Genomic DNA, 22,854 nt, shown 5'->3' on the forward strand with positions numbered 1-22,854 from the left:
AGAATGATTTGCACGGATACAGCGGTGCATTGTGCCTTAGCAAGAGAAATGATTTCAACTCTCCTGATATTTTTTTAAACTCAGCTTTATTATGAACACCGTTTCAAACCAAATGGCAGGGTGTGATGAAGAGCATGTGGGGGGTGTTGTGTTTTAGTAACAGGCAGAACAATAAAAGAGCAAAGATTTATTTTTTTTTAAAGAAAATCAGTAAACAAGCGAGAGAAATGACTAACTATGTGTGCTGTTTCACAGTCATATTTTCATGGTTATTTTTCAGCTTCTGCTTAACCAACACCATGTAAACAATGGCATTGCTTTGTTTAAGTGCAAGAATATATATTAAACAAGAATACAGAGCCATTTTCAAGTAACCCATTCTACCCCGTCAACGGTAGTGAACCACCATTGGCCAAAACAAAAAGTGCTGTATTAGTTGAAGCCATGGTTGGTAGCTGCATTTTAATGGCACTACATATGTAGCATTCGTTAAGTGCTTTATGGTTTGGAGGGATGGAAAGTGCTGTAGAATTGTAAATTAGTGTTGTGTACCAGGAATATAAAACTCTTGGTGAGTCACTGCCCTGCCATCGGCTGGTTCGCAATGGCTCAGGGTGGAAAGGTGGTGGGCAATGTCTTTTATTTAGAGAAAAGAAACTGTTCTTCCTTAATATTTTAGGGGGGGGGGGGAAACTTCAGCAAATGGCTGGAGAATGTCAGGGACGGTCATTTTGTTTTTGGCGGCTGAAGGTGGAGCTGATAAGTCACAAATTCTCTTATGGCCAAAGTCACTGAGCAGTTTTTTGAGTGTGTAGCTGGCTTGGGGATCCAGTTTTCCACTTTGAAGTCAAATCAAACCCTACCAGGATTTGTTTATTCACCTTTCCATTTGACTTGGAGGAATAACATTTCTCGTGGGATCAGTGGTGCTAGAATCCAAAGGAAAGCAAAAGGCAAGGAGCATTAGGAACCAGCCAGGCACTCTGTGGTTACACATGGGCCTCCTTACAGAATAAATCGGAACCCTGGAGAAAGTTTAAGCACTGTGCACCTCAACAAACAGAACACAATCTGCCCTGTTTGCTATAACTTTGTGCTGCATCATGTGATTGTTCTCAAGTGTTAACAGTGTTTGCTGGTTTCTATCAAAACCATTAGGCTACTGAAAAAAATTCACTCAGGATAGATTGGTCCCAGTGGGCGTATCTTATCGGAGGGCACTATAGTATAGAAGCAACGGGCTCCGTTAGTCGTGAGGTAGCCCATCTAAAAGTTAGCATTATCAAAAAGGGGAGTGACGGTCCCATCCTTCCACTCAATCAGTATTTCCCCGTGCTGCAAGGGAGGGGAACGAGAGGCTGGCATGCTGCGTTGCCAGCTGCCTGCTGTCACCGTTACTGGGGACTGCTCCTGTAAGCCAGCTCTGTTGCAGCTCTCCGGGTAGCTCTTCAGAGCAGAGAGCTTCTTCTTCCTAAGAGGACAGAAAAAAGTGGGACCCAAAAATCAGTTATTTCATCTAACATTTCATTTATGTCCAAGGTGGGCAATGCCCTTCTCAACGGATTTAGTAATTGCATCTGCCTGCCACTTGTTTTCCCCTGTGAATTTAGAGCTGAATCAGCACCCCGGAGCCTGAATCCTTTGTCCCCAGAACAGGTATGCTACGGGCAGCACCAAGCTTCCCACACAGACCGGCCCCTCTCTGGGTATCATGTGATTGAAACGGGAGAGGGAGAAGACTTCATCAGCTGCATTTTGGAGGGAAGGAGGGATGAAGCAGCAGGAGGCCAGAGAGGAAAAGATTATACAGCAGAACCTCAGAGTTACGAACTGACCAGTCAACCACACGCCTCATTTGGAATCAGAAGTACGCAATCAGGCAGCAGCAGAGACAACAAAAAAGCAAATGCAGCACACGACTGTGTTAAACTTTCCCTTTAAAAAAAGATTGGACAAGGGAAGGAAACTGTTTTTGTGCTTGTTTCATTTCATTTAAGATGGTTAAAAGCAGCATTTTTCTTCTACATAGTAGAATTTCAACACTGTATTAAGTCAATTGTTTAGTTGTAAATTTTTTGAAGACACCCATAACATTTTGTTCAGAGTTATGAACAACCTCCATTCCTGAGGTGTTTGTAACTCCGAGGTTCTACTGTAGTCAAAGGGGAGAGATGACCAGAACATGGACAAAACTTTCAGAGATGGGGATGGGAAGAGGTGGGGACATAGTAACAGGACTTGGTGAGAGCCTACATGTGGCCTGGGGGTTGATATGCTAGTACACTTGGGGCTTTCAAGCCTTTAGTTGCACAGCTGTGACAACAAAAAAGCAGCTAAGGGAGAAACTTCATCCCACTTACTTGTTGTAGCGAACATTCAATGTCAGTATAATCAGTCCCAGTATAAATGCGAAGGGGCTGAGGACTAGCATGGCTGTCTTCCACTTGGTGGCTGAAATGGAATCAAATTGCACAATCACACACATTTCCTCACTTAACCCCTTTGCTGTGTTATTCTGTAATATTGTTCCAGACTCGAATGGACTGTTATAGCCCCATCAAGAGTAGCAGAGGACGTGGGTGGGTGAGATGACTTAAGGGTGGTCTCCTTGTTCATGGGGTCATGGGCCAGCTTTGCCATATGCTCAGGGCTGCATTTTTACAGCCTGTCCCTGGCAAGTTCCCCCACTTTCTCAGAGGGTAATGAATATTCAGAATTCTCTGCCCCGCAATCCAGAGTTCTCGGATGCAAGGGGTAGCAGGAGCAAGAGACAACAACTCTTGGATATCACAGTAAGCTCAGGGTGGAGTGGGATTCAGCGCTCCATCATGGTAACTCTTACTCCCATGTGGGGGGTGCAGCTGATCTCCAGGAGGAATTTCTCCCCCCCAGGGCATACTGCAGGCAGTTGGATGAAGGGGGGTGCTTTAGTTCTTTCTGGAGTACTGACCAGCATCAGCATCAGATAGCACCAAGGGGGGGGGGGGAATCAATTTCCTATTTGCAGGGAGAGGAAGGGACATTGGTACCCGCACTCCACCCTGTCTTTTCCCTTTTCTCATTGGTTGTTTCAACATACCTGTAGGCCTGGCCCCAGCACCTTTCCCTCGGTGTCCAGATTGATTTTTAAATTGGCCAGACACTTCTGTGGGGGTGGGGAAGGAGCAGAGACGCACACATTAGTGGGCTGTACTGCCGAACAGGAGGGAGCATTGCACTGCATTATCCTTTCTCTTTATGGCTACGTGTTAGTTGCAGGACCCCTTGCTATCGGGGTGGGAAGAGGTTGGGAGCCCTGCTGTTGCGCTAGGGTGCTAAGAGTGGCTGTGCACCACTATCGTTCTGACTGTAGCACATCTAGGGCAGCCAGAGCCCCCCATCAGTGCACTGCTTCCCACTGGCAAGACAAGCGTCACAGCGGTGTGACGTGACAGGGACCAAACTACAGCCGCTGCTGCTCTTCGGACACGTGCATTCAGGAAAGCAAAGTACCCACCCTTGTCCGTTGCTAGAACGTCAAGCATCTGGTTGCTCCGTGGTGGAGAAACTGTGCTGTTAAACTCAGCCAACGTGGAGGCGGGCAATTCCAGCAGAGAGCCCCTGGAGCTGGTGTGGCTCTTTGCTGAGGAACTGATGGTTTTAGCTTAGAAAGAAAAAACAAAAGATGCAGACAGTTATTGTTTATTCACTATACAGCACCATGGGCTTGCGTGTCCCTAAGCAAACCACGCTGGGACAAAGCCTGCCCTGGCTTATTTCTCCTGCAGCCTCCCTGAGGTAGTTTGGATTGCATGATTTGCAAGGGCCCGATCCAGTGGGGCCCTCCATTTTCATGAATTTCAAACGGAGAGCGCTCAGCAGCTTGCAAGATCAGACAGGTGGTCAGGGCAGAATTTGGCCCGGGGGGTTAGACAAGGTCCCTGTTCTGAGGAACATCCAGTCTAAGGAGGATGGGCACGATACAAACAAACAGTTAAAAGCTGAAGCGTGACGGAGGGTGCAGGCAGAGTCCGAGCTGAGATACACACACACGCCTTCCTGACACGTTAAATGACTGGACGTGGCCAAATGGATATTAAATGATAGGATATGTTGTTATGAGCATTACTGACAAATGAAGTAGGCACAAGCTTTTCAGTTGTCAAATGCTGGTGATTAAGTATCTGAAAGTTCTAAGCACCAAAGACTAGGGGAGTTATTTCGGATGGTCTGGTGGTACATGACTAGCATACTGACCTTGGCACTGCAAGGGTAGACCCTTTACAAGAGCGGCAAATCAGAGCTCCCTTCCCCTGTTCTTGATCATTCAAGATTGATCTAGATTGGGTAACAGAAGGAGAGGAGGTCCCCACCTCTGGCATACAATCGCTCCATTAGACGCTGCTGTGGGATCAGAGGTGTCATGCCAGCCTCTCTGGAGAACTCACAGTGTGTATAACCAGGAGTGATGCTATTACACCAAACAGTATAAGGAATAAAAGGAGACTTGCACTCCAGGGCCAACAGCTTCATTGTCTGAATGAAGAGCTGGGGTGTCCGGCTGGTCTTAGTCTTGGAGAAAATAAAGGGATTGTGGGGAGCAAGGGACTAATTTACCAAGCAACTCAAACAACCCAAGAGAAGAGTGAAGCTTTGATGTCAGGAAAAACCTTGTGACAGTGAAATAGTGTCCCCAAGGGAATTACATGGGTCACTTACAGAAAGCACTGGACCATTCACTGCATGTCCCAATCCTTTTGTGGTCCCTGGAGCTGAAGAGTGGGGAACGGATGTGATCTCCAGATGTTTAATTCTGTAGACAACTTTGTAAGGGAAATGTTCTTGTCATGAACCCATCTCCCAGTTTATAACCCAAATGGGCTGAAAGGAAGGAGGAATCTGATTGGATGGTGAGCTGGCTAATTATCTGCATCGCTTCTAACTAAAAAGCCTGGAAACACTACCACCATCCGATATCTATTGCTGGGAGCTATCCTAGAGTTTAGACGCAAGAACTAATGAAAGCACAGAATCATAGAAACGTAGGACCGGAAGGGATTTAGGCAGGTCATTTAGTCCAGTCCCAGCACCGAGGTAGGACTAAGTATTAGCTAGACCACCCTGATAGGTGTTCGTCTAACCTGTTCTAACTTTTATGACTAAGACGGCAACAGTCACTTAAAAGTGTTGCTCCCATTTTACAGATGAGGAAATGGAAGCACAGGGAAGCTAAGTGACCTGCACAAAGGTACCAGAGCAGAGTCAGGTTTAGAACCCAGGTGTTCCTGGCTCTCAGACCTGCGCTCAGGCCAGCAGACCATATTGTCTCCAGTCTCTAGTAAGAATGGTGATGCCAAAGGACCCAAAAGGATTTTTCTAGCTCCTTGGCAGGCTGGTTCTGTATTCTGGACTAGTTTCTCCTTCTTAGAAATTAACTCTGACTACCACATGAGCTGCACTGCCCAGCTCCCTGAGGTAGGACCAGGGACAGAGCTATGAACTCATAGCCGGTAGATTATACTTCATTTGAAATCAAAGAGAAAACTCTCTCAATAGCATTGCCAGCTCTTGTGATTTCATCACAAGTCTCTTGATTTCTGGTGTTTGGCTTCAAGTTCCATTATGTGGAATCAGGTAACCTCAGCCTTCATTTTTTTTAACATAAAGTACGTTTCTCATGATTGACGAAGGCTTGAAAACGTGATCTAAGGGCACCCTAAAGGCCCCAAAACCAGAAGGCAAATAAGGAGAACCCCAAAATGATCAGTTTGAAATATCATGATTTCAAAGATGATCTCATTATTTTGGAGGCCCCAGCATGAGGTTTGAACATGTGGGGTTGGCAATACTGAAACAACAAACCTCCCCCCACTATTCTCCTTTTCGAACATAAGTGATTTTAATTGGTTACTTCCCAATCAGGGCCGGCTCCAGGCACCAGCTTGGCAAGCAGGTGCTTGGGGCGGCCACTCCGGAGGGGGGCGGCACATCCAGCTATTCGGCGGACGGTCCCTCACTCCCGCTCGGAGCAAAGGACCTCCCGCCGAATTGCCCCCGCAGATCGTGATCGCGGCTTTTTTTTTTTTTTTTTTTTTTGGCTGCTTGGGGCGGCCAAAACCCTGGAGCCGGCCCTGTTCCCAATTCTGGGATCACGTGTGACCCTAAGAGCCCCTCAATGCCAACTACTCTGTATCAGCAACTCTTGTCAGGCCTGACAAATTCACTACACCTAACACACTACTTCCATAGTATTTATCCAAAAAGTGTCCTGTAAGGTATCAAATTAAAGCTGATGACACACCGGTCATTACTATTGCTTTTGAATGTATGTTCTGGCACTATATAAGGAGTTCTATGGGCCTACTAAAAATATGTTTTAAACTATGGAACAAGGCACAGTTGACAAACAGGTTTTTCTGCCGGACAAAGCATGTTTGTTCACTTATCCCTGTCTCCAAAGTAAAATTAAGCATTGTAAGCCAAACACAATGGGAGCTACATTTGCATTCCCAGTTAACATAAGGATGTGATGTCAGCATGGGAAGACACTGGAGACAGAACTGCAGGCATTTGTCCTATCACTGGGGTGCAAAGACAATTAGCTGTGGGGCATAGGAGGCAGACTAGAAGGACCCCTCTTTTATCCAGCACTGAAGGAACAAAAAGGACAGTGCTTTTTGTATCCATGAATGGTGGATCCCCACCTTGTGGGTTGGTGACGGTGGAAGGAAGCTTTATGTGAGAAACAGCTTTAGATAGGGATTTTAGCTTATTAAAATCAGGGTTAGACTCTAAGAAGCATATTATACCTTTTGTGTCACATATAGCCAGTTGTTCCTACCATCTCTTAAAATCTGAACCTTCATTAATAATCATATTTGTTCTCACTAGAAATAGATTACAGTGCTGTGTGGTTATAAAGGGCCTGATCCTGAGTTGTTCCAGTCAAGCTGTGTGTACGCCGTCTCTCACCAATCATGCCTCACCAATCTACTAGATTGATTTGAGGGGGTGAACAAGCATGCGGACAAAGGAGATCCAGTGGATATAGTGTATTTAGATTTTCAGAAAGCCTTTGACAAGGTCCCTCACCAAAAAAGGTCCCTCTTAAGCAAAATAAGCAGTCATGGGATAAGAGGGAAGGTTCTCCCATGGATTGGTAACTGGTTAAAAGATAGGAAACAAAGGGTAGGAATAAATGGTCAGTTTTCAGAATGGAGAGAGGTAAATAGTGGTGTCCCCCAGGTGTCTGTACTGGGACAAGTCCTATTTAACATATTCATAAACAATCTGGAAAAAGGGGTAAACAGTGAGGTGGCAAAATTTGCAGATGATACAAAACTACTCAAGAGAGTTAAGTCCCAGGCAGACTGTGAAGAGCTACAAAAGGATCTCACAAAACTGGGTGACTGGGCAACAAAATGGCAGATGAAATGTAATGTTGATAAATGCAAAGTAATGCACATTGGAAAACATAATCCTAACGATACATATACAGTGATGGGGTCTAAATGAGCTGTTACCACTCAAGGAAGAGATATTGGAGTCATTGTGGATAGTTCTCTGAAATCATCCACTCATGTACAGCGGCAGTCAAAAAAGCGAACAGAATGTTGCGAATCATTAATAAAGGGATAGATAATAAAACAGAAAATATCATATTGCCTCTATATAAATCCATGGTATGCCCACACCTTGAATACTGCGTGCAGATGTGGTCGCCCCATCTCAAAAAAGTTATATTGGAATTGGAAAAGGTTCAGAAAAGGGCAACAAAAATGATTAGGGGTATGGAATGGCTTCTGTATGAGGGGAGATTAATAAGACTTGGACTTTTCAGCTTGGAAAAGAGGGCGACTAAGGGGGGATATGATAGAGGTCTATAAAATCATGAGTGGTATGGAGAAAGTAAATAAGGACGTGTTATTTACTCCTTCTCATAATACAAGAACAAGGGGCCACCAAATGAAATTAATAGGTAGCAAATTTAAAACAAACACAAGAAAGTATTTTTTTCATGCAACACACTGTCAACCTCTGGAACTCCTTGCCAGAGGGCGTGTGAAGGCCAATACTATAACGGGGCTCAAAAGGGAGCTAGATAGATTTATGGAAGATAGGTCCATCAGTGGCTATTAGCCAGGATGGGCAGGAATGGTGTCCCTAGCCTCTGTTTGCCAGAAGCTGGGAATGGGTAACAGGGGATGGATCACTTGATGATAACCTGTCTGTTCATTCCCTTTGGGGCACCTGGCATTGGCCACTGTCGGCAGACAGGATACTGGGTTTGATGGACCTTTGGTCTGACCCAGTATGGCCGTTCTTATGTTCTCCTCGTAAGTCCTGTGAGTGTCCAGTGATGGGCTGGATGCTACAGAGGGGGATGCTGATAGAAGGGGCTGGTGTGTGTCTGTCACTAGCCTGCACAGAGAGACTGCAGAGACCTGGAAAACAGGGCTTGTCGGTGGCCAGAGGCTGTTGGTTTCAGGGGACTGTGCTTCAGCAGGCATGAGGCAGAACTGCTTCACGCTAAGGGCAGATAGTGGTGAGGTGCCTCCCAACTCTGAGTACCCCCAGGAGCTTCACAATGAGCAATACCAACTTCTGCTTCTTCCCCTTCCTTGCTGGGGTTAGGGTGCGGTGGTTTGCAATATAAGAAGATCAGATTAGATGATCGTGGTCAGCAGATCACAAGGATGAGGAAAGACCTGTGATTTCACCAGGGATGAGTGGGCTGGTTGGAACTGAACAGAGAAAGAGAATTCTCTGCAATCTACTGCTCTGAAAATTGAATCAAGCTTTCTTTTCCTTTTCTTTAAACAGCCTCTCAATAATGCAGGTAACTTAAAAAAAAAAAAAAAGACAAGACTGTTTTTCTGATCAATCCAGTATAGGTGTGATGAAAGAGGAGGTAGTTAGTCTGGGACCTTAGGGCCCATCCAGTAGTAGGAAGTATCACAAATCCCATGAACGAAAGTCTGACTTTAATGAAACGGCCACCCCACTTTTAGCAAATCCCAAAGTTTCAGGCGATTCAGAGAATATTCCAAACTATAAAGTGCTCATCCCCCAAATAGGCTTTAAACTACGTAGCAAGGCAGAGTTGACAAGCAGGGTTGTCAGAAACCTTTTGAGGTCTGCCCATCACTAGTTTTATATGTTGTATATAGGGACCCAAACCTGTGAAGTGCTGATCACCTGTCATTTGCCACTGAAATCAATGGTAGCTGAGGGTGTTTGGGATGTCCCTAAAGCTTCCCAGTATCTCGCAGGACCAGGGCCAGAGCAATCATGCATGAGAATGATTTTACATGAGCTACAAGCCTGTTAAGTCAGGTGTTAGATGGATTCTAGGTGATGGATCCCAAAGAATAAATGGGTTGCTAATGGTTAAATCCACTTCTTACTTTTGTGAACCCCCACCAACGCAACTTCCTGCATCAGGTCACCAAGCCTGGGAGCCACTGTGGGGCTGACAGCACAGACGGTTTCATCTGACAGGGTCTTCCACTTGCTGAACTTGTCTTTCTCCCGAGACACAAAGACCTTGTGGCCTTGCTTCGCGTTGAGATGCAAGCCCAGGCCATGCAAAGTCAAGTGTCCCTTCTTGCTGCAAGCCCATGCTTGGCGCTCTCTGTCCCCGCATGGCTCCAGGTAGGCTGATGCGAACTCCTGTGGCTTCCGGATGGTCAGGCACTGTTTGGTTTTAAGGCTGACGATGGACTTTGTTCTGGGATCCCACCTCCATTGCTGCTGCTGGGCATGCAGCTTGCAATCAGCCAGGCTGATCTGGTCGCTCTCCTGGTGGGCGACCTGCATGCACTTTTCCAGCCGGATGTTCTTTATGAGGAAGCTTTGCCCCTCTGATACTACAGTACAATCAAAGCAGAGTTTAGTACCTTACATGCACAAGACAAACGTGCTTCTGCAGAGCATCAGTTGTTAGCTAATGCCTAGGAAAAGAGAGATTCTTAGCCTACCACTTGTTGCTGCATTTTCATATTCTAGATATAAGAGAAAAAAAAAGGCCACCCTCTAAGTTTTAATTTCCTAGGGATGCATTTCTTAGAGGAAGACATGGTGCATTGGTACCAAGGAACAAGGTTGGAAAGAAGTAATAATATCGTCGTTAATGTGTAAAGCCAATAGAAAAAAATGTTACAAATTTCACAACCATTTTTTTAAATTTCTATGAAATTTTTTAAAAAATGGAAAATTTCAGGCAGCTATAGAGCCAGTGAGAAACCTCCCAAAATCTGATGATTTTTTCCCTATCAGAATTTTTTCCTATGAACAAAATTCATTGAAATTCAAAAAATGTTGACAAGCTCAGTTAATCTCACTTAGTACTTCACTATGGATCACTAAACTGGGCTCTGTGGCTACTTCCGATGGCAACAATGGAAATAAAACGATAAGCCTTATAAACACTGGAAATGATTAGATAAGATGACTCACAACTATTCAATCAACAATACAATTATTGCGTCCAGTATCACTGCCCAGAGGTCAGGGTTCCAGATCCGAGAAGTCCCAGGTAACTGAGTTACCCACCCAGTGATGGTCCATAGAACTGCCCTATAATTCTCTCATAACTGTAGGAAGACAGCCCGAGTCACAATACTCTTAGCTTTTGAACTTCTGTATTGATCATTTTTTGCAATGAGCAACAAAGGTTCCGGGACCTTTAAGGAGTAGATGCCAGCCAGTCAACGGAAAGGATTGCATCTGTATTCATTCCAAAATCAACCATAAATCTGACCCACGAGCATCCTGAAATACCCTTTAAACACTCGGCCATACATCTCTAATAGGGGTGAAATATTGGAACAGCCTTCCGAGGGAAACGGTGGGGGCGAAGGACCTGTCTGGTTTTAAGATTAAGCTAGATAAGTTTATGGAGGGAATGGTTTAATGGGATAACATGATTTTAGTCAAAGGAACAGCGTGCCATGGCAGGTAAATAGTATAATGGCTAATGAGGGTCAGGCTGGAGAATCTTGCCTACGTGCTCGGGGTTTTACTGATCGCCATATTTGGGGTCGGGAAGGAATTTTCCTCCAGGGTAGATTGGCAGAGGCCCTGGAGGTTTTTCGCCTTCCTCCGCAGCATGGGGCAGGGATCGCTAGCAGGAGGATTCTCTGCTAATTGAAGTCTCTAAGCCACAGGATTTGGGGACTTCAACAGCAGAGTCAAGGGAAAGGGTAGGGACGGCTTTGTGGCCTGCATCATGCGGGAGGTCAGACCAGATGATCATAATGGTCCCTTCTGACCTTAAAGTCTATGAGTCTATGAGTCTATGAATAGATGCATCTCTTCTGCTGCACAAAACATATTATGTCCCTACCAAATTTTGAATGATAATTTGGTTTTGAAGAAAGAGGTATGGAAACAAATGTTTCAGATTCTCACCACATTTCCCCTAGGTCATTCACTCTATATGCATCCGAAGAAGTGGGTTGTAGCCCACGAAAGCTTATGCTCTAATAAATTTGTTAGTCTCTAAGGTGCCACAAGTACTCCTGTTCTTTTTGAGGATACAGACTAACACGGCTGCTACCCTGAAAAAAATCTTTGTAACTTTAAGAATTTGATCATTTATTCCCCCAGTGGTGAAAAATTCTCACATTCACCCCGAGAGTTAAAACCTGCAAAGCCTGAAGGAAAAAGTCTGAAATGTGAAGAACAAGGAGGAGACTGAATGATGACTTTAGAATGGAATCCTGATAATGACCTTAACACCTTCCTCTGCAGAATTTCCCCTCTTGGCACAAAGAACAATGCTTTTCACTGGCACCAAGTCACTAGCTCAGTATGTGAAGGGAGGGAGCAACAAGGCAAACAAAACTTAGAGCACAGCAGGGGGCGAAGGAAACAATAGATTAAAGAACCGTTAGGTTTGCTTGTAGGAAACTCCAGTCTCCTGCTAGACTACATGTCTAATATTGTTTGTTAACTCAGGAAAAAAGTACTAAGGGACTTTCTGGCTGTTTCTGAACCTACTGGAAAGAGAATGGGCCGAGTTTGCTTTTCAGCTTCTAAAATGTTATTTCACTGAAATATTAATAAATGAAATGCTTAATGCTGGTGAACAAGGAGAGAGGCCTAGACAGTGAAGTTTATCCATAGACAGGTTACAGTATGGTCCACAGCGGAGTAAGTATCCCTAGAGCCTTGTGTGGATACAAAATTTGTATCCACATCCAATCCGCGATCCACACATTTTTTTCAGAAATGTATCCAGTAAATGGCACTTGATATCAGTTTGTTTTCTCAGAGATGCAGCCTTCCTCCCTGGTTATGAGAAAGGAAAACGAATGAATAGGTTTCCCCAGTCACTTACCTCTCCTCTCAGTGGCACATGTACCCCCGGGACATGGGCCTTTTTGTAAAGCAGGGAGGGGAATGATTGCAGCAGCCCCTTGCTAAAATACTGGCAGCAGGAAAGACCCGGTGACCAGCAATCCCAGTTTGGCTGAGATAGTATCAGGCTTTTACAAATGGCCCCAGTAACCTCATGACCAAGCCTATGTCCCACCTTGAGAAACTCATCTCAGGTGTCTGAGATCTAGCAGAGTTCAGGGGAACCCCCTTTCTATAAAGACGTGTCTTGGGCTGACAGTAAGGCTGGTGCAAAGGTGGCATCAGGCAGGCACAGTTCAACCTGGGGAATACCCCTAAAGGCAGAGGGCTTCTATCCCTCCCAGACCCTGTGCTGCCTTTGCAGCAAATCTGGGCAATGTCAATGTCAAGGGTAACTGCACCTGTATTGCACCTTTATGGTCCCTTGAGGGCACCCACTAAGATTCCCAGCTCTGAGCTGTCACTTCTCTTGGGTGGAGACCCGTGTCTCTCTCCCTCCTGATGGGAGTTTTAAGGCAGCTCCCTGCCTTACACTGTCATAATCCCAGCGAGCCAATCTGCCTAAAGGCCAGCACTGGTGCATTGCTTTCTCTCCGAGGGCTATGACCAGAGTACATTGCCAGCTGTTACAAGTTACCACCAAACTCTTTCTAAGCCAGCACCTTTATTCATAAGGTAAAAGCATTACAGAGAAAACATCAAAAGCAAACAGATGTAAACACACTCTAAGCATACCAGGAATCATCCCGCAGTCTTATGGGGCCCTAGTAGGCCAATGTTTTCCCAGTCCTTCCGCAAGATTGGGGGCCCCCTTAGACAGAAGGTCCTGTCCGTTTGCTGGCTCAGAAAGAAGGCCCCGAGTCAGTTTAATCCCAGCCTTTTTATATCCAAAGCCCGCTCTTTGTCTGCTGGTCTTTTGAAAATCCAGTTTGAGCCAGTCTGTATGAGCCTCCTGGGGCGTGGGGGTGAGTAGGGTGGAAGTGCCTCTCGATGGGGGGGTTACCTGAATCATCCCCCACTGCTTCTGGTTCCTGGAGGAGCTGGGGTAACCCTCCCCCCGCAGTTGCACACAGTCCCTGGCCCCCAGTGATCCATACACTTAACACAACGAGTCCCCAAACATGCTGCCTGGGATTGCAATATTCATCACAGGGGCATTCCAAGGCAGAGGTGGACTGGAGGAGGAATGGGGGGGGCATGGCTGCAATGGACCTGCACCCTTGCAAAGCCCCAAAGGGACCAATGAAGCAGAGGCACCTCCTAGGGCAGCCCTTGGGGTTGCCTCAGCCTGCACTAGGCCCCCTGTAGCTGCTGAATAGGGGCGTACAAACGGCATCCCCTCTGTCTCAGTGCTCAGAGGTGAATTTACCCCTGTGTCTTTCTGCCTCTTCCGTCACACCCGGTACTAGACACTGCAGCTGAAATGCCGTGGCAATTTTACGGCTGATGCATGAGGCAGAATGAATCCAGCTCGCTCTCCCGGCACTACCAGGGGTACCAAAGATAGCAAGCAATGATTGGGCCAGAGCCTCGGTTGGTTTAAAGCAGCACTGCTCCGTGGAAGTCATGCCAGGTTACATCAGCTGAGGGCCTAGCCCCTGGCAATCAGCAAAGGGATCAGTAAGGACTCAAACCAAGGAGAGCCGAGGGGTGAGAAGTGGCAGTGAGTGCTACAGGATGGTTGTTCTGGTAGCTGCCCTTTGGGCCTTACCCAGCAGTTGTGACACAGGTAAAACTCACAGCGAAGTCAAAGGACAGTTTGCCAAGGGAGGAGGGTTTTGTTTGTTTTTAAAGTGCTTCAATTTGGAAGACAGCAGTGGGAAAGCCCTGTTGCAAATGGTTGTAAAAGCAAACGCAGATTCCTAAAGCTCAAAGCCTGAAGGTTAATAATATAAGGGAAATAGTTAAATATTAGCAATTGGAGAGCACAGAAATTTGGATCCAGATTTCAATCCCCTTTAGGGCATAAGATAAGTGCTACACGGGCCTTGTGCATGCTCTCTGAACAGGGGTGGATGCTACCCTTTAATGCTTAGTTATAAGGTGGCAGACAAAGAGAGGGAGAGAAGATATCATAGTAACATAGAGCGCTAGGTTCCAAATATCAGTCCCAAAGGAAAAACTGTACTTCAGTGTAACCCTCCCCCGCAGCATACCAGCATTATCCAAAGCATAGGATGTGTCCTCTTGAGGGTGTGAGGCTCTAGCTGCCGGGGGAGGCCCTGACAGACCTTTCAACTGTTCTCTAGCATCTCAGCTTTTGTTTAAAAGAAAAAGTTAGTCTCTAACTATTATGGTTGCAGAGAAAAGCTTCAAAATGTGACCCAAGTGAACTCATCTGAGTTTGCAGAGAGCCTGAAACAATAGCTGTGAAGTGTGAACTACACCGTCCATTTCACTGGATGCAGATGCAATGGTGAGACTTTAATGGTCAGCGTACCTATCTCACTGCTTGTCAAAACATGTTAGAAAGGAGAGGAAGGATCATAGTGTCAAGAACTAAAATATGGGCACACCCTTAACAAGCCATGCCAGAATTAAAGGAGTGGGTATGGTTGTTTCCTTTTCCTGAAGCGGGGCTGTAAACACCACAGTGTTTTAATATAGGTGTTTGCCCATTCATGCTTTCAAGCCCAGACAGAGAAACACAGTCACAGAATATTTCTAAAGAAATACCCATCAGGCAGCTGGTTAAACACTCAACCATGAAAGGGTTTTGTGGTTAATACCATTTCTGGAAAATACTGCAAGGGCTGACCTGCCATTCCCTGTTGACAGCTCCTTATGCCACAGGTGGGTCTGTGGCCATATCTCTTACAGCTCCTCTACAGTGAAATTTGCCCCTGTGCAAAGCCCAGCACAAGGTTTATGCAGGGATTAAGTCCTCTTCTGAGGACGTTAAGTAGTGGATAAGCCCTGTACTGGTCCCCTGCACAGAGGTCAATTTCATCCCTCATGTGGACGCTCAAACAGCCCATCACCTGTAACCCTTCTTCCAGGTGGAGCCGGCAGCAACCAGGGCCGGGTTCAATACCTAGGGGTCCCTTTTCAACAATACAACACAGAACCGGCTCGAGCCCCCACCCAGTAACTTGGGAAAATTACACCCCACCCCTGGGTGCCTCTGAGAGGCAAAACTTCCCCTCTCGCAAGCACAGAGTCCGAGTGTAGAAAAGAAACTTTTAATGAAAGGAGGGAAGTAACTCGGCGTTAATTAGGGAAAACGCCACAAGCAGGATTCATAAACCTAAAACTGTGAGCAGGACACCCACCCCAGAGTGCGTGGGGCAGTGTCTTCTGCCTCATGTTCTTGAGTTCTACCACCAAAAGTTCCTTTTCTGTGCCCTCCTCTGCTCCCCTCACCATACCCCACTCACAGTGGTTGTCCTGGGTCAGTGAGGCCCCAGGGTTCAAAGGTGCATCTGTGTGAGTTCACCTCCCACCTGGGGAAGAAGGCACCTTGCTCACTTTGCAACCTGAGCACTTGTGCTGGCTGCTCGTCCCTCTCTGCTGGCCACCTCGCCAGCCGACTGTCAGTCACCTTCTGCCACCTGCCTCTCTGCTGTGACCTCTGACCAAAAGGGTAATTCAGGCCTTGGGACAGAATGAGTCTGACATCCCTGCATTAGGTCCCCTCTTAGGGTTGGTTTACACGGCACAGCAACCCGCACACCGGAAGTGTGAGTTCTAGAGAAGTGCGCATCGCCGTGCCGCGTAGACAAACCCTAAGGAGTGCATCTTCCAACGCACTGAACAGGAGGCTCAAGCGAGGCGCGTATTGCTCCGTCTCTGATTTCCATAGATCTAAGCTGCTGCCCCACATCCAAATATATCGCTGGAGCTTGCATTTGGCAGCGAGGCCACCCAACACCCCAGTGAGGTAGGTAAGAAGAGTCTTTACCAATTGGAGAGAGAGGTAAGTGAGGCACAGAGAGATTAAGGCCAGAGGTAGGGGACAAAAAAATTAGGAGCCTAAGCCCATGGATAGATAGATAAATAAGTGGTGTGATTTTCAAAAGGGCTGAACACTCGCCCTACCCGTGCACGGACCCCAATGTATGTACCCAGGGTTCCAGGCGGGCTTGTGCAGATAGTGCGCGAAGCCGCCCCACTGTATCTGCACGCCCGTGTTTAGTTACGCTAGTTAGATGAAAGCTAGCTCGGGCACGCTGGCCTGGGCGGCAGTCATACCTTCGACTGCAATGGCGACATACCCTAAGGAACAGCCCAGCTCGGCGAGGGTTATTTCAAGAGCACTATTTCAGCTACTCAACAGGGTAAGGGCAATGGGAACTTTACTACTGGTTTCAATAGGAGCAGAGTTAGGACACTGGGGAGCCCTTTTGAAAACTCCACCCTAGATTCCTTCATGCCCCAGGGAAGGGGGTCTCCCGTGGCACGCATGAACCTGGTTAACAGCCGTGAGTTATCCACACAATTACAAACACGGGTTTGCTCCTTTTAAGAAGAATTCTGCACACAGACCAGGAGGCTCAAATCCCCAGCTCTCCTGCAGGGGATTTCCAGTGAAAAACGTTGACCCGAAGTTCTCTGCTGGCATAATTCCATTGATTACACCCCAGCAGAGAATTTGAACACACAGAGTTTTGGTAAACGAAAGACACTTCCTTTGCTGCTGGCAGGGCCGGCTTTAGATTTTTTGCTGCCCCAAGCAAAAAAAATGTTTGGCTGCTCCCACCCCAGCCCTGGGCTCTCACTCCCCCCACCAGTGCCCTCCCCCACCTGCACCCCCTGCCACCCTAGCCCTGGGCTCTCTCTCCCCCCCCTGCACCCCCTGCCGCCCCAGCCCTGGGCTTGCTCTCTCCCCCCCCCACACCCTCTGCCGCCCCAGCCCTGGGCTCTCCACACACCCCCTGCACAAACCCTGCCGCCCCAGCCCTGGGCTCCCCCCCACCAGTGCTGGCTCCCCCCTCACCTCCAGCTGGTCCGGCACTGGCAGGGTCAGGGTGAGCAGCAGGGTTCCCGGGCCGTGCCTCAGCCCAGGGTCCCTCCAGCCAGGGCTTCTGCCTCCAGGACCGGCGGGACCCGGGAGGGCAGAGCCGGGGGACCGCCTGGCAGGGGGCTGAGGAGCCGGGGCAGGGTAGCCCCAGAGGGAGCGGAGCCCCGGAGAGTGGGACGCAGGCCCTGCACAGCAGCGCCCCGCCCTCTATGGCCCCACTGCTGCTGCTGCTCCTGGCCGCCCTGCCGCAGTCCCTGAGCGGCTCGGGCTGCTTCGCCCAGCCCTGGCTGCGGTGCTGGGGGGCAGCCGCCCTGCGGCACCTGCAGGCAGCTCTGTGTACCCCGCAGGGCGGCCCCCAGCCCGAGTGTCCCCCGCTCGGAGCCTGCCCGGCCCAGCCACAAGGTGCGGGTACTGCTCCCCCTCGGCGCGAACCGCAGCGGCCCCAGGGCGCCCCCCGGCTCTAGGCTTTTGCCGCCCAAAGTGCAAAAAAAAAAAAAAAAAGATGGCCGGAATGCCGCCCCGGAAAATGTGCCGCCCCAAGCACGTGCTTGGTTTGCTGGTGCCTAGAGCCGCCCTGGCTGCAGGTGGCAGTGGTGGCAGGGAGTGGGGTGGGATTTTAAGATGCCAGCAGGACAGGACTGTGTTAGGTGGGGGAGAAATAGGCTGCAGATAGGAGAATGTCTGGGGACTTAGGCCCTGTTTACACTACAGAACTGACCCCGTTGTATTGAATGGGTTTAAGCATTCACCTAGATTGTTTTCGGTTGCACCACCTTCTGGGTACCTATCCCATAATTCTTCACTCTCTCCCAGTCACTGTGCATTCTGGGAGATATTTTTGCATTGTCAGCTGTCAGCCCTGAGAGAATTAACTAGAGTTACCACCTGGCCAATATCTGACCAGCCTGCCCGTTTTTTTTTATGGATTTGCCAGTTGCCAGAAAAATAATTTAATCTGCTGGGTTTTTTTTTTACGTGTGTTTAAGGATTGCATTATTATCTCAATACACTGGGGTATCTAATGTTCAAAGTTTGTGTCCAGAAAAGATGCTGCTGTGTTCCCACTTCCGCAGTTTAAGTGGTAGATCTGTACTGTTGAAAGTACAGCAGCTGTCGGCCCTCCAACAGTGAGAGAGGGTGTGAGTCACTTTAAGTGGCTGTTGAAGGGGGCAGGAGGATACAGAGTTGTGGTTGGGGTTGGGTTGTGGTTGGGGTTGCAGTGGGCTTGTTTTGAAGGTGGGGGAGGTGGCATTTTTCTTTTGCATTTCAAAGGTGGTAACCCTAGAACTAACTGATCTATTTCAGCTTGTCTGTGTCCACACTGGTGCTGAACTGGTTCAGAATGAACCTGTTAAGCTTTAGATGGTTATTAAACCTGATGAAAGATCATCTGTTCAAGCTCATTAGACCATCTGGGTGTGTGTCTGCAGAGTGTTTTACAAACATTTGAGAGGCTTTAATTTCTCTGGTTTAGATCAGCTGTAATGCTCCGAAATCCTAAATAGCGTGAACTGCCCACGTGTGATTTCTACTCTTACATCTAAACCAGTGGGGGCTGCAGAGAAACAGTTCAGATAAGAACCAGGTCAGGCCCAGACCTGCCCCACCAGAACTCAACCAAGGAGTTCATTTCCCTTCTATTTTTCTTTCTGCGGCTGCCTCTGAGCTTCCAGGTTCCATCTGCAGTTTTTCTGTCCCTAGAGCTGCAGGAAGAGCTGTATTCCAAATCTCCTGTTCCGAAATCCGTTCTCCTGAGATTTTGCACCCAGTCCTGTAGGTCAAATCTTTAGACGGTTTGAACTTTTGCTCGTTCAAGCTGAACCTGTACCCCGGCCGCTACGACCGTGATGCCTTTTGATTTCTCTGTCCTACATTCTTAAGGACTTGCTGTGCGCAGAGCTCATAGAATCAGCAGCCGGAGGCTACAGCCTAGGACATCGTTGCTGTATGCACTGTGCTCTCCCACAGAAACTTTACTTTTGTTCTCTCCTGTGTTGATTTCGGGTACCTAAAACCAGGGCCCGTTCAAGCAAATCTGGTGCCCACTGCAAAGCTCTTCAATGAGGGCTTGCTTTCTAAGCCTCGAGATTCAGTGATGACTTACTTCCCAAATTGCTTTCCTGTCAGCTAGGAGTCAGGGTAGCTCCTACGGAGGTATAAGGGTGTGTACTGCTTCTTTAAAAAGCTACAGCAGGAAGGAATTGGGGGTTAGGGGAAAGCTCTATAGCAGTGGTTCTCAACCAGGGATACCTGGGGGGCCATGAGCTGGTTTCAGGGGTTCTGCCAAGCATGGCTGGCGTTAGACCAGGAGTAGGCAACCTATGGCACGCGTGCTGAAGGTGGCACGCAAGCCTATTTTCAGAGGCACTCACGCTGCCCGGATCTTGGCCACTGGTCCGGGGGGCTCTGCATTTTAATTTAATTTTAAATGAAGCTTCTTCAACATTTTAAAAACCTTATTTACTTTACATACAACAATCGTTTAGTTCTATATTATAGACTGATAGAAAGAGACCTTCTAAAAACGTTAAAATGTATGACTGGCACGCGAACCCTTAAATTAGAGTGAATAAATGAAGACTTGGCACAGCACTTCTGAAAGGTTGCCGACCCCTGCGTTAGACTCACTAGAGCCCAGGGGGGAAAGCTGAAGCCCCACCATGCAGGACTGCAGCCCGGGGCCCTGAGCTCCAGCAGCGGGGGCTGAAACTGAAACTTGAGCAACTTCGTTTTGTGGTGCCCCTTGTGGCGTGGGCCCCCAGGCAATTGCCCTGCTCCCTAACCCTTAATGCCAGCCATTTTATATGGAGAAAACCAATTGTTGTGGTACAGGTGGGCCGTGGAGTTTTTAGAGCATGTTGGGGGGGGCCTTAAAAAGAAAGATGTTGAGAACCCCTGTTCTATAGTGAAATACACAGAGAGAAGCATTAGGAATCACGTTGTTTTTCTTTATTCCAATAAAGTTCCTTGGTCAGTGTTCGAAGAAAGCAATACTTTTGGTGATTCTTCACTTTTGTCCCACAACAGGGGCCTAGAGAGAATGTGTCTGGAACTGGGACATGTGTGTATGGCTGGTGTTAGGGTAAAAGTGGATAGAGTTTTCCAGTTATGATGATGAAAATAGGAAGTAGCGAAAGCGGGAGGGGGTCACTCTGAGGCTTCCCAGCCCGGGCTGGGATAAATGGGAAAATGTCCTTTATCTCCAAATGGTTCATGTTACTGTCATTTTAGAGCTCTCAGTCATCACCAAGCAGAGTGCAATCCAAATCCCATGCTATTACAGCACGAGCTGTAAATCAGCCGTCTTGGCTTTCAGCCTGTCCCGGATGGAAGGGGAAATCCAGGTTGGGGTTATGCAGGACAAAAGGCATCAGAGGTTGATAGCTATGTGCACTACACAAACCGCTGGAGAGGTTCATCCATCATCACCCAGAGCCCCTCAGTTGATCTACAGCTGTATCTGTCCCTGCTCATTTTACTAGTGACTGTTTTTGAGTGGGGACATGATGCTTAAGGTTCCCCCCAATTTTAATTCTTTACTGCTGCCCAACATCCCACATACTACATCACAGTGGTGGCCCTCTCTGACCTGGGGACAGGGCACCCTTTGGAGCTCATCGCTGCTGTTCTGAGTGACAGCTGGGAAGGATCTCAAAAGTACTGTGAGATATTCCAGCCCTGAGCATGCGATGCAGATAGTTTTCCTGGTGGCTTTGCAAAATCTTGTTAGGCAGGCTGTGGTCCTGCAGCCCAAAAGTCGGGCTGGCTTGGGTTAGAGTCTCATTATGCCTGAGCTCCTCTAAGCTCTGGGGTGAATGGGTTTGGTTCGTCTCTGCAAACAGCTTTGATTTCGGATTGCAGTTTCAAAAATAAATGAATTCAATGAAAGCATCCCTCATGAGCAATGAGAGCTATATCCTTCAGACTCTAGCAGCCAAGCATCTTCCCTAGCACACCCTGAACACTTGTACTAATTCATTGCATTCTGACAAACTTTTTCAGCTGGGGAAACTGAGGCACTGGACAGTTAAGTGACTTACCCAGGGTCAGAAGCAGAATTAGAACCTAGGAGTTCTGACTGGAAACCACTAGCCAGCAATGCCTCTCAACGCCCAGTGCAGCTGGGACACCGTCGGAAATGCTCTCTGGCCTCGTGCGATGCCTGTCCGCTTACAGCTAGAAATTGGTCGCTCTATGTATTTAAACCCAGCTGTTGTTAAATGCTATGTGGAGGTGCACCTGCAGAATAACACATTTCCCTGCTACTGGATTTAGCGCTTTACCATAAAATACAGACTCTACAGTTGCAGCAAACCGGACTCAGGTCGACGGGGCAAAGGGGTTCTTGTTTGGCAATCACCAAGGAGAAAAACTTACCCCGTAGCAAAGGAAGGAGGCACAGCCATCTCAGGCTCCACTTGAAAAGCTCCATCGTTTCCCAGCAACAAAGGGGGAAGAGGAGCCCCCGAAAAGAACGACCCGGACTGGAGAGTGGGAGCTGGTTTGTTTTTCTCACTCTTGCTTTCATTCAAAATCAACGTGAAAGGGAAAGAAAGAAAGAAAAAAGTCCCCACTTTCTGTGTCAGCACTGGAGGACTGGCAAAGAACCAGCTTCCAGACACACTCTGCTCAGCGCCTGCTTTCCAGAGAATCCTGCTGCTCCCATCAGGGGACTCCTGCTCCCACGCCCAGCTGGAATTGCAGATCCCTTATGGGAAATTGGATGACAGTCCAGACCAGGGGAAACACACCAGCAAAGCTGTCAGAGGCCATAAAGTTCAGCTCCTTAGCAGCTGCAGTTGCTTAGTGGGCAACAAGGCGAGAATACTAAAGAGGCTGGGCTGGCCGAGGATCCGGAGATAGGTTTAAGAGGAGAAAGGGAAAGTGCAGGCAAAGCGGCTGGAGCAGCCAGTTTCCCGGTACTCAGGGCAGTTACTGAATGCTGCACACGGAGGTTACCGTGGCTCGGGTACTGGGTGCTTGAGTTTGCTGTCTCTAAAGAGACATGTTCTTGCTGATCGATCGCTGGTGGTCTTTGTAAGTGCTCAGTTACAGCGTTTTACAAAAGTGGTTGTTGGCAAATGGAACCACAGCAGATCTCCCAGAAGTTGGGCCAGAGATCAACAGAAAGAGGGTGGAGGTAGCAGGGGTCTGTTGTCAGATGCCACCGGTGTGGTGCTTTGCTCTCAGGGCCAGCTCTGGCTTTTTGGCCGCCCCAAGCAAAACAACAACAACAACAACAAAAAAACCTGGGGTGGCCAGAATGGCAAAGCAAAAAAACCAAAAAACCTGGGGCGCGGCCGGAGCGTGGGTGCAGGGGGACTTCTCTGCGCTGCAGATGTGCCCCGGCTAGCGGGGGGGGGAGAGAGAGAGAAGTGGGGTGGTCAGGGCTTCAGCGGGGCGCTGCCACGCAGCCCCGCCACCTGCCGGGAGGGCTCTGCGCTGCTCCGGTCGGCTGGGAGGGAAGGACACAGGCTGCCCTGCTGGGCTTGCTGAAGGGTACTCCCGTCCTCCGCGCCGCCGCCCCCTACAGGGCGGAGCAGAACACCACC

The 22,854-nt window shown here is 48.2% G+C and overlaps 1 protein-coding gene across 2 annotated transcripts; it reads right to left on the reverse strand.

Moving 5' to 3' along the window:
• Positions 1-67: 67 nt before the first annotated feature.
• LOC128839579 (uncharacterized) lies at positions 68-22,168 on the reverse strand. Of its 2 annotated transcripts, XM_054032668.1 has the most exons (6): positions 21,680-22,168; positions 9,387-9,848; positions 3,497-3,643; positions 3,080-3,145; positions 2,361-2,451; positions 68-1,471 (listed from the first exon to the last, which is right to left on the reverse strand). In XM_054032668.1, the coding sequence occupies exons 1-6, from the start codon at positions 21,828-21,830 to the stop codon at positions 1,267-1,269; spliced, it is 1,122 nt and encodes a 373-aa protein (XP_053888643.1). In that variant the 5' UTR covers positions 21,831-22,168; the 3' UTR covers positions 68-1,266. The 2 variants fall into 2 exon arrangements, with proteins under 2 accessions (XP_053888643.1, XP_053888645.1); XM_054032670.1 differs by lacking the exon at positions 3,080-3,145 and having other exon boundaries at positions 21,680-22,166.
• Positions 22,169-22,854: the final 686 nt, after the last annotated feature.

The sequence above is a fragment of the Malaclemys terrapin genome, chromosome 6, assembly GCF_027887155.1.
Source record: "Malaclemys terrapin pileata isolate rMalTer1 chromosome 6, rMalTer1.hap1, whole genome shotgun sequence".
Lineage (NCBI taxonomy): Eukaryota > Metazoa > Chordata > Testudines > Emydidae > Malaclemys > Malaclemys terrapin.